This window comes from Chiroxiphia lanceolata, chromosome 2 (genome assembly GCF_009829145.1).
Source record: "Chiroxiphia lanceolata isolate bChiLan1 chromosome 2, bChiLan1.pri, whole genome shotgun sequence".
In the NCBI taxonomy this organism is placed as follows: domain Eukaryota; kingdom Metazoa; phylum Chordata; class Aves; order Passeriformes; family Pipridae; genus Chiroxiphia; species Chiroxiphia lanceolata.
In genome coordinates, this window is record NC_045638.1 from 51,493,913 (window position 1) to 51,505,718 (window position 11,806).

Here is an 11,806-nt window from a genome sequence, read left to right on the forward strand (position 1 = left end):
AGCAAAAAATGCAGTAATGCCTAACTTTGTCCCCCTGCTTTACCTAATCTTAAATAGTTTCCAAAGAAGCATTTCAAGGTAGTGCAACAGGTGTTGCAACAAAACCCTTCCAACCCTTCATTTTTCTTCCACTTTGACATCTGGCTTCATAGAATCACAGATTTGTTAATGTTGGAAAAGACACTTAAGATCATCCAGTTAACATCCTGCTTGCTTCAATGTCAAGCAGCCAATAACTAACTGAAAGAGTATACTTATGTCATAGTTTTGGAGGCATCAGCAACTCTGACACAGTACTATCATGACTGATCCAAGCTAGGACGTTACCACTGGCAAAAACTGACACCCATCTGCCACTTCCAGCACCCTGAAATTCTGACATAGCTGCACAAAAGGCATTTTGCAGCCCCACGGCATACTGGCTGGTTTTTTATCCATTTCCTTAATGTAAACAGAAAACATCCTGCACTTGCTTCTGTTCTTTATCACATCTTGATTTTTTTAGCTGACACAGTCATTTGAACATGTGGAAAATCTCAGATTTGAACATATGGAAAAATCACAAGCTAGATTTTTCAAATTCCTTCCTGAAGGAAAAAAATAAGAAATAAATAACAAATAGCACAGTCAATAAAGTAATTCCAGGAAAGAATTTAAAAATAACACTGGAGATTAGATCTGGGATTGGACTGCCCCCAATCTAGGGGCAGGTGTCCCAATACCTCTGAAGGATCATCTCCCAACCAACATAGCTCCAGTGAGACACAAGGACTGCTTCTGCCATATGAGAAGTCAGTGTGTAAGAATATCAAATACTTCCAAATGTTTTGGCTCAGAAACTCCTCAGTTCCTGAGTAAAATAGTTCCAACTGTATTTAAGCCTTATGAAATTCACCCTGAAGAAGTTATTTATAGCTAGAAGCCAGCCTCCTTAATCCAGGTGTCTAGCTTATACCTCAACCCTGGGCACCTACCAAAGATCCCGAGTCATGTAAGGAAGAAAGCCGGGCAATGAGCAGAAGTAGGTGACTTAAGAAGCCTCCAGTGAAAGGGATGTCTTGTCTAAGTTCAAGTATCTGCCTCTCTTCATCCCACTAAGTCAGCTGCAGCCCAACAGCGAGCTGCCACCAAAAGGCTGTCTCCACCAAAACCACCTCTTCCCTGGCATGAGGCATCTTGCCTCCCAGGAGCCAGGCAAGTACCAAATACCACAAAACAGGCAGATTTTCCATCATCAGATGAACCCCCTGAGCCAAATCACCAGTGGGTCAGGCACACCACTGCCACTGCAAAAGGAGGCAGGAGAAGCACAGGCCAAGCACAGGAGTTTCAATGACACCTTCCTGGGATACTATCTCAGCACTAACACAAAAATGCATTGTTGTGGGATCTACCGTAGGAGGACAGCTTGGCCCAAACAACAGATTTCACTGTCTGTGCTAGCTGAACTGATCCCAACTCAGCTAACTCCTTTAATGCTGTGTTACATTACAATGATTGACTTTTTTGGCCAATGCAGTGATAACTATTTCCCTAAGTTAGTATATTATGTTTCTTTTCTAATACTAATGACTGAGAGCTGAATCACATCCAGAAACAAAACTCAGAACTTTCACATGAGCTGGTACCAAAAAAATGTGCCAACATTTGCACAACGTGTGCCAGCACTGGCAAAAAATATAAAGCAAGTCTTATAATCTTCATGCCCTTCTAAGATAATCCCAGATGTTTTGTACTATGAACGGAAAACACTGTTGAAATTAGATTTCTCTATTCAATATAACACAAATGAAAGCTTTACAGCTAAGTATCCAATTGGAAGCTAGCACGATGTGAGTCAGATCCATACATTTTTCTTTCATTGGAAAAATAAAAATTAAACACTATTCAAAAAAGCTAAATATACAACTTTATGCAGCAGCTCACAACATGAAAAACCACAAAACCTATTTTAAAGTAGCTTATTCACTACATTCCTTTAAAGTTAGATTTTTACTTGGATTGACAGTATTCAGATACGCGAAATACAGCAAGACCCAAAACACTCCCTCTAAGGTAATTCGGATAATAAGTGAGGTGTGTCAAGCACACCTCAGACCAGCAGATTCATTTCTAGTACACTGGGTCTGAGAGCACATGCTGTTTTTCATTAAACTGCTGTAGCTGGAAAGCCCATTTAAAAAAATGATAGTTAAGTTATATTAGCCTTGTTAAGCAAAAAAGGTTGGGTTTTGTTTTGTTTTTTTAAAAATGTCCTGCAGGAGTGGATAAAGGAACTTTAAAGTGGAGGAGTGGTAGGTACAAGAAACAGCTGGAATCTATCTGGTTCTTACAACACAATAAAACCCAAGTGTTTTCCAAAGCTCAGCAAGGTCACCGTCTAATGTACTATACACAAGTGCTCATTACAAACTTAAAAATTTAGACCAAAAAAAAGTGCCTGACAAAGAAAAGGTGCTAAAAGTGAGCTCTTGGTAATGGGGCAGGAGCGAGGGGCCAGAGCAAAATATGCTAAATGTGGAAATCAGTATCATCTCACCTTCTCCCTAAATTATGGGCAGAAAAAAAAATGCATGACCTCATAAAAGTGCAGAAAGGATCAGGACACAGTTCAAAAAACAAACACACAAAAAGACAGGAGAAAAAGAACAAAAGTAACACCAGAACTAACTGTAGTTGGTAACCACAAAATACAGAACAGAAGAACACAAAAATCTGGTCAGAATTTTCTGTAGATCCCTGTAAGCGGCAATGCATTTCCCCAGTATAGAAAACATACCCATTTCTATAGTCAACAAGTTAATTCTTCCTCTTAAAGTGTCTGCAGATGCTGCTTTCATGCAAAGTTTTAAAACAACGCTCAAAAGTACAAAGAGAAACCGTCCATAAAGGAAACTACGCTATGAACTCAGCTCAGAGCTATGCATGCCCATCACATACTGTGTGAAGAGGACTGTGTGAAGACAGACTTTTGATTCACCCTAAGAATTTCCAAATATAGACTTGAAAATATATAAACCCACCTTGCAGAAACCAGAAAATAGATTCTATTCTCAAGCAAAAATTAGTCCCATTTTTCTCTCAAACACATTATAGATATCTTTCCTGAGGCCTGGAAGCAAGGGGACAATAAAGTAACAGAGAGAATAATGTTCAGCCAGATCAAACAGTATTACTGTCACCCTCTCCCTCTAAAACATTGTTGCTAACCCTGTTATATGACATTTTACCACAGCACTTTCACAGACTGCAGGCAGTGGAGAGAACATTATTTCTAGGATTTAAAGTCACTCAGTATTTACTTAGCAGAATGTATATTTATGTATCGATTCATATGTATATATTAATTGGATACACTTAGATTTATTCCATGCAACACTCATTGCCAAGACTCTAGACATAATAATGAAATATTGATGCATCCACCTAAAAGAGGATTAAATACATCCCTTATGTAGATGTGAGCCAGGGCTTCAGCAGCTGTACTGTAAGATGTTCTCCAGAAACCAGCCCACCCAGGTTTTATGACTTGACAGAATTACCCAGTATTAAACATAGTTTAGACAACAAAATATATAGATTTTTCCCTTTTTGTTCACACATCTTTCATTCTGACACTATTCAGGACATTGACTGGCTCTCTACACATTAATCAAGAATACATTAGCCAGAACTGAGAAAAACATTTTCATAATGATTAGTTCAACTTAAATAAAGGTACCTATGAGAAGAGGATTTGAACAGTAAGATGAGTCCTGTATCTCTACAGTTATTCCTCCCATCTGCCATACCAGACTGTATGCATTAGATTCATGCTTCGGGGGAAAACAAAACAAAATAATCACTGAGGTAAGATCTCTATGCAAATACAGGGAAAACATCACTGCTAGACCTCTAGCTGCATTTGTAGAAGCCATAAAAATATACAGTAGAAATGCAGACTTCAAACAGCTTCAACAAACAGAAACATTTGGTGACCACATGTCAGACCATTCACTGGATTTGACTGCTGTACTGTTGGTTCAAACTAAAAGATTTCACCAAGTTGTCCTGGCTCTCAAGTTTTACCTCAAGCAGACCCTTTCTATCAAGTTACTCTGCAAATCTGTTTTTTCAATCTTCTGAGCAGGTGTGTGTGTCAGGAGGAGGGAGGAAGGGTATACATATATACATAAATTTGGGTTTTCCTGGAAAAAGAAAAAAAACCAAAAGCCCCAAAATAATCTTCCAACATTCAAAAGGTAACAGACACATTTAAATTACAAGGAAGATAGTTTTGGACTCTGAAAAGCACACTTTAAAGCAATAATGCATGCAGTTGTCAGAACACGCAACAGCATTCAGAAAAATTAGGCTTTTTCAGTACCTATTTAATGGTCATGACAGACAGGAGCAGCAGAGGTATCTTTAGTTGCTGTCCATACAAGCTGTGCTTTCTTCCTCTAATGTAGCTTCTTGAAAATTATAAAAACCTTATCTTGCTACAGAAATCCTCATGGTGAAACACCTCTCTCCATCAATGTTGGGTAGTGTTAGCATCAGGAAGGACTTCTGTTCTACTGCAGTCTCTCTTCTCTGCATGAGGAGCAATCCCAGGACTACAAGGTCCTGATTATGACTGGCAGACTGATGTTCTTGACAACAGTATCTCACAAAATTAGTAGCTCTCAGAACATCTAACTTTAAGAACTTTATATGAGTTATTAGGGAAATAAATTCAGCTCACAAGAAGAGCTGTAAAAGTTTGCAAGGGTTACTTGGCCCAACACCCATTTTTCACTTCAATGCATTTCTCAAGGTTGCTTCACATGCTTTCCTATGGCTCTGCTGCTTCAGTCCCACAATTCATTCAGGCACACGCTCGCTGGCCACCCTTGCTCAGACTGGATCTGTACATTTGAGTACTTGGGGGGGGGGGGAATAAAAAATCAAGCGTTATTTGCCTCAGGGCCCTTTAACTAAAGATTTACAGACTTTGTGGGTCAGGTTTCAAATTGCTTTAGCAAACAATTTCAAACCATAGACATTTACCTGAAGATTAGAGTTCATTTAAGACACAGAATAGGAATCAAAAGCTCAGATGTTTTACAAGAAAACAGCACACATTTCTTTTCTTTAGAACTCTTCAAGAGGCATCACTCCTAAAATGGTGAAATGTGTTTCGGGGGAGAGGAACTATGCCTCCCTTTCATTCACAAGGGTGAACTTGGTGGAGGACTGCAGAGAGGGAGAGGCAGACTGCCCTCCCACATCTTGAGGCAGGAAAACAGAGTCGGCAGTCTGGGATATTTAATAGCTGGGGGAAGAATGCTTTGGTTTGGAGGAACAGCTTTTGGCTTGCTTAAGTTATAATATGGAACAGAACACAGTAAAACTATTTTAACCCAGCTATTTCTAGGTTTGGCAAACAGCTCTACCCTTCACAGAATCATAGAAAATCCTGAGCTGGAAGGGACCCACAAGGATCAGTGAGTCCAACTCCTGGCCCTGCACAGGACACCTCAAGAATCACATCACGTGCCTGAGAGTATTGTCCAAATGCTTCTTGAACTTTGTCAAGCTTGGTGCTGTGACCACTTCCCTGGGGAGCCTCCCAGTGCCCAACCACCCTCTGGGTGAAAAACCTATTTCTAATATCTAATTGAAACCTCCCCTGACACAGTTCCATGCCATTCCCTCGGGTCCTATCACTGGTCACCAGTGCCTGCCCCTCTTCTTCCCCTTATTAGGAAGTTGTAGACTGTAATGAGGTCTCTCCTCTTTCTTCTTTTTTGAGAAGCTATTTCTAAGTTGTGGTGTACCAGTGTTTTATTCTGGTCTCAGCATGCACCATCTGCCCAGCTGAGTGGGTAGATGGCCTGCAAGTGAGTTTGACCAGCACCAGTTGCTCCAGGGAGAGCTCAGAAGGCTCCAAAAGTCTCAGATGCAAGGACCCAACCTCACTAACCAGTGCTGGGTTCTGGATAAACGACATGTGAGAAGAGCTTGAGTTTTGCACAGAAAATGACTATTCTTTCCCCAAAATAAGTAGATGACCTCAACAGACAGGCCTCCCAAAGTGACTCTGGGAGTGTAACTGAGACAAGCAACATCATCTCTTCTCCCAAATTACAAAACACGAGAGGTTGGGGATGACATTTGAAGTCTCTGCACTGTGAATACTACAGGCCTGCCCTGTCTGCATTATCACAAACTATGTCCCAACATGAATCTGAATTAAAGAATGACATCTTTCATTAACTATCACCGCATATCAGATACAATTTTTTGGTTTTATTACTCTTAATCAAGCTGTGGGGCTTTTTGGTTTTGGATTGTTTGAGGGTTTGGTTTTGGGGTGGGGAAAAGAAGTTTTTTATTTGTTTGGGGTTTGTGGGGATTTTTTTTAATTGTTTTTTCTTTTTTTTTTTTTTGATTGGCTGGCTGGTTTGGGGTTTGTGTGGTTTTGGTTTTTTTTTTTCTTCCACTTTTTGTAGCATAAGACTAGCATCACAAGTAGGAACAAATGTTTCAGCTCCCACCAGCCAGTGGCTGCCTTACAGCATGGAGAATTCAGCTGGGAACAGGCAGAAGAGGGACCCAACCAGGACACAATTTTCTCTCACAAAGACCTTCAAGAACACATGGGGTGAAAATTTTTGATGTTTTGGGGTGGGTTTTTTACTACCCCTGAGATCTGACAAATACAGCTGCTCATTCCCATTGCAAAAAGCCCTCAGCTTCAAAGGTTTGAGCTCAGGTCTTCTGAGTTTTTTTTAAGTCTTGGAGTCCAAAAAGTTCTGTACTGAAATACAGAAATATGTTAACACAGATTTCATTAGCAAAGGGAAAGAGTAACAGTTTACACAGAGATTTTGGCTTGTTCTCTTAAACACATAGTAGCTAGCGTATGTATGCTTTCATCTTCCTCTAATGTTAGGGAGAAGCTGACACACAAAACCTTACCAAAACATCAGAACTTCAAGCTCATAAATATTTGGAAATCTGCCTCATCTTCAAAACTAATTGTTTAATCATTAGGACTCACCAAGTTTCTATCATGTATACACCACTTTGTTTCACCAAGACTCACAAAACCTTGGGACAGATCTCATTACCCTAAAAATATCATTACTCCTCTCATACAACAACGGAAATGGTTAGTCTTGGCTTTTTAACCCATCTGGATGTAAAGAGTAGAGAAACACACCGGTACCTCTGAAATACAAGCCTAATTTCATAGGGAAATAAATATTTACATTTTCCATTAACTTTATAGAATTCCTAACATCCTGTTTACCAATACTTTCAGGTTTTCAAGTTACTCGCTTTACAATAAAATGTTTCTCCAAGTTTAAAAGTTCCTTTAAAATGACAACAACTTTCACATATCAAAGGATAGTCATACAAATTAGATGAGGAAGGCAGGAAGCTGAGCATTTGTTGTTTTCTTCTACACAAACAGCACAATCCACACTCACATTGCTTTGCTAGTGCTCCCACGTGCTACTGGAAGGCAAAGAGGGAACCTTTTGTAGGAATGGTACAACCATAAATGTCATGTGAAATTTAATAATAATTAAATCCCCAAACACTTAAAATAGGATTTTCAAAGACGACATTACATCACCTTAATGAAACTATTTAAAGTAAGCTTTGCCAGTTTACAAAAAGCGATGCAAGAAAGGTACACGTGAGAGAGGAATGCTTTAATTATCTAAACTCACAGCTAGCTCTTATAAAATTGACACATGGGGAAGCCAGGACTGCTTTAATTACCTACATTCACAAATCACACTTACAAAAGTGACACTTGTGGAGGTCATTTGTGATACCCTTGCCTTTGGTGCTCTCAGTTTAAAATTCTCAATAGATTTTAAGCACTAGATGTCATTGTTTTACAGAGGAAACAAGCCGGGACTCAGGTCTTGACAAGCTTATAAAGATGAGAGATAAAAAGTAACAAACATTCTTTTTTGAATATATACTCCTTCGAAAGTTACTGGGATAGCACTTCTGACATCCTAAGTTTCATCTCAAGTTAACAGGCAAATGGAAATAAGCTTAACACGTTAAAATACATATAAACCAGCACTTTAAAGCTCCACTTTAAAAGCACACCACGACTCTTCAGTAAGGCCGTTCAGTATTCCCAACATTTCTCAGCTTCCACGCCCTGAGCCCAGCTGGCTCCAGCCGCACGTTGCCTGACCACCCTCGGGTACACCTAGGAACAACCTCTCTCTTCAGGCATTAGCACGTATTGCACCGGTGTGACTCGGTGTAACGATACAGAAACACACATATTTACATCAAGCCCTGTGCGCAGTCAGACACTCATGTTTAAAAATAGGAGAGAAGAAAATGAGTGTTAATTTCAGGTTGCTCTCTGTCCTGAACTCTTTCGTGACAGGAAGGAGTGCCTTTAATTCAGACTGTCTCGGAGCAAGCGCTATAGAAGTAATTTACAAGATAGCAAGAAATTATAAGCCTTAATGACAGGCGGACAGCCAAGCCAGCCTTTAATTTGGATTCAGAGGAGGGGGCGGTGGCGATGCTGCACAGACAGATCTCTGCAAGCTGCCACGATACCTTCTAAAAATAGCAGTCCACAGCTGCTGACAAAGAAGCAAAGTTTGGGGCCCCATCCCCGGAGCAGCTGCCCGACGGCGGGGCAGCCCCGCGGGAGCGGGGGGCGCGGCGGGACCCCGGCCTCGGGGCGGGGGCACGGGAGGGGACCAGGGTGACGAGGGGCTGGCACACAGCAGGACCGAGAGCCGCCTCACCTCTACCCATCGCTGGGCTTCGGCGAACGCCACCTGGCAGTCGCACTCCGCGTCCTCTCTCCCCTCCATGTCCAGCAGTGAGCGAGCAGGGGCGGCCGGTCCTCACGGGGCGGGGGCGCGGGGAGCGGCCGCTGTCATTCGGCTGCCTCCTTTTAACGCTCCCCGCGCCGTCTCCTCCCCCTCCACCTCCTCCCCGCGGAACTCCCCCTCCCGGGAGGGAGCTCGCTGGCGCTCCGCGACCGCAGGAATCCGAGGGAGCCGCGGGCTGTAGCGCAGCGCCGGGCCCCCCGGGCGGCCGGGAGGGGCCACACCCCCCGCGGCAGAGGCGGCTGCGGCGGCGGCTCCCTCCCGCCGGGACGCGGCGCCCCTCGCCCTCACGGCCGGTGGAGGCCGCCCCCGGCGGCTTCCGCCCCGGCGCATACCAGGAATAGCTGGGGACAATCGCACCTTTCAGGGCCGGCCACTGCCGCCCCGGCCCCGCCACCTGCCGCCCCGCCCGCCCGGGGCTGCCCTGCGCTCCACCGCCCTCCGCCGGGGCAGCGGGAGCGGAGCCCGGGCCCCTCACCTCAGCACCGCAGCCACTCGGGGGATCCCGCACCACACTCCTCTGCAGCGTTGTCCCGCCTGGGGACGAAGTTAGGAGGCTTTCCCACCGCTTTGGGAGACATGAGAGAGCCGCACTTCGTTTTGAGCGCTTTTCATACAAAGTGGCCAAAGCGGAGCTGCCCGGGCAGAACTGGAGCCACACAGCTCGGCCTCCACGCTTCCCTCCCCAGCACCCTTGGCCTCAGTTCTGGTATAACTCACAGCACTCACACCAGTGCCCATTGCTCTGTTTCATCCATGTCTGCTCACAGCACACTGCAACAGATTCTTTGTGACTTCTCTACCCCTCACGCTATCCCAGGCTCAGACCTAAAGCCCAATCTCAGTACGGCTTGACCGCTGAACCTGGGGTGGGTGCCGTGCTGAGCTTTGGCTCCTGCAGTAACCACACCCTGACCGACACACCAGAACCAGGAGAGGTGATGTGCTAACTGAACACAGCAAAATCCTATTTTCCAATACAGGAATGGACACATGCTAAACAGAAAACTTGAAGAAATATCAGGTAAAAGAGTGGTTTTCTGGAACGCTCATACATAGCACAAGGGTTTTTTGGTTTTTTTTGTGGTTGGTTGTTTTTTTTTTAAAGTACTTGATTTCATTTAAGTTCTCTACAACTACCTGAAAGGAGGCTGTGGCAAGGTGGAGCTCAGTCTCTTCCCCAGCTAACAAGAAGCAGGAGAAGAAATGGCCTCAAGTTGCACCAGGGGAGGTTTAGATTGGGTATTAGGAAAAATTTCTTCAGTTCAAGGGTGGTCAAGCACTGACACAGGCTGCCCAGAGATGTGGGGGAATCACCATCCTTGGAAGTGTTAAAAAAATGCATGGATGTGGCACTTGGGGACATAGTTTAGTGGTAAATATGCCAGTGCTAGTTTAACGGTTGGACTCTATGATCTTATGAGGTCTTTTCTAACCTTAACAATGCTATGATCTTTTCTTACTTGAATGTTTTGTAACATTTTTTTTCTTTCCATGTCTTTTCCATAAGTAAAACCAAGTTGCTGCATGCACGCTTTGCTTTTATGGCCCATGGCACAACATACATAATTTTTCAAGGACTACTGAGAAAAGCTAACTTAAAATTTGTACTATGCACAAATCAGCATTTCCTGAAGGGATATGGTTTAGTGATGAAACATGGAGTGCTGGGTTAACAGTTGGACTTGATCTTAGAGGTCTTTTCCAACCTTCATGATTCTATCTTTTGCTCCTTGAACTGTAAGTAGTATTTTTTCTTTCCAAATCTTCTCTGTATGTAGCAAACTGAGTTGCTGCATACATCTTAGGCTTTTATGACCCACAGCAAAACACGTTATTTTTGAAGGACTACTGAGAAGAGAGAACTTAAAATTTGTACTACACACAAATTTGCTTCTCCTGAGATGTGTACTTGGGAATGCATCTTATTTCTGCTCTACAAAAAACCTTCTTGGAATAGGAAAGAAAATTTTTAGGAAATCAACATACCAAGAAGATATTAGCCATCAGTTTCTGCAGTATGTGGAAATCAGTGTTGCTAGTGTTACACAAAGGAAGAAAATTGCAGTGACTTTGGCTGAAAGAAGTTCTACGGCAGATGTTTGACATTAATTAAAGTTACAAATTCATAGAAATTATGTATTTAGCTCCTCACCATGGCATGAATTAAGACATCTATGCTTTAGGGTCAGCAATGAATGAAACGATAATCAAAGCTGTAATTTTGAAGTTTTTTCCCCACTCTTTTTTCCCACTCCAAGCCAGATCAGCCACAAGACTAAATACAAATGAAGAATCTGCATATTTCTCGAGTGGGAAGCCTGAACATCAGAAAACAACCTTCTCATCTCACTATTAAGCATAATTGACTACAAAGGGTAAAAAAAGTCTAAATAAACCATGTATGAGCTGCTGCTGCTGGCTGACATCAGTGTGCATTAGCTGAGGTTACTGAACATTCCTCTGGGGAACAACAGCAATCTTTCTCCAGTTTTTAATGTCTTTTCACTTCATCTAAAAATACAGTGCTTGTCCCTAAGTACGAGAAAGTAATTAAGAATTCTATAAAAGTTTAAATTTATTTGAGAATACAATTCTATGAAACAGGTTTCAGAAGCGATTGTATTAAAAAAACATTTTCAAATCTCACTTATTTCTGGTTGCTTTATTTCACTTCATGGCAATCAAATAACTTTTCTTACAAATTGTTTAATGTTTTATATCAAATAATTTGAGTAATCTGATTAATCAAGTAACTTGATTAAGTCAGTGTTTAAGTAAAACACTTTTAAATTGAAGTTATTCACTAAGGAAAAAAAGTTCCGACATGCAAATTTCATCCTTAAAGTGAATTTTAAAACAATTGTCATAGATAAGTTATCTGTGTAAGCCTGAGCAACCAAAATAGTTTATTATTCCTTTGCACTAACAAGGTAAGTCACTAGAGTCCTAGA

The 11,806-nt window shown here is 42.2% G+C and overlaps 1 protein-coding gene across 12 annotated transcripts in view; it reads right to left on the bottom strand.

The window, feature by feature from the left end:
- Nucleotides 1-8,971, bottom strand: part of LMO7 (LIM domain 7) — a 131,446-nt gene extending 122,475 nt beyond the window's left edge. For 3 of the 12 annotated variants that reach the window (XM_032678246.1, XM_032678241.1, XM_032678240.1), the window contains exon 1: nt 8,766-8,968. In XM_032678246.1, the coding sequence (XP_032534137.1) occupies nt 8,766-8,834 (69 nt within the window). In that variant the 5' untranslated portion in view covers nt 8,835-8,968. Of the gene's footprint in view, nt 1-8,765 lie in introns of all 12 variants that reach the window. The other 9 variants (XM_032678248.1, XM_032678245.1, XM_032678244.1 and 6 more) reach the window with 6 other exon arrangements.
- Nucleotides 8,972-11,806: the final 2,835 nt, after the last annotated feature.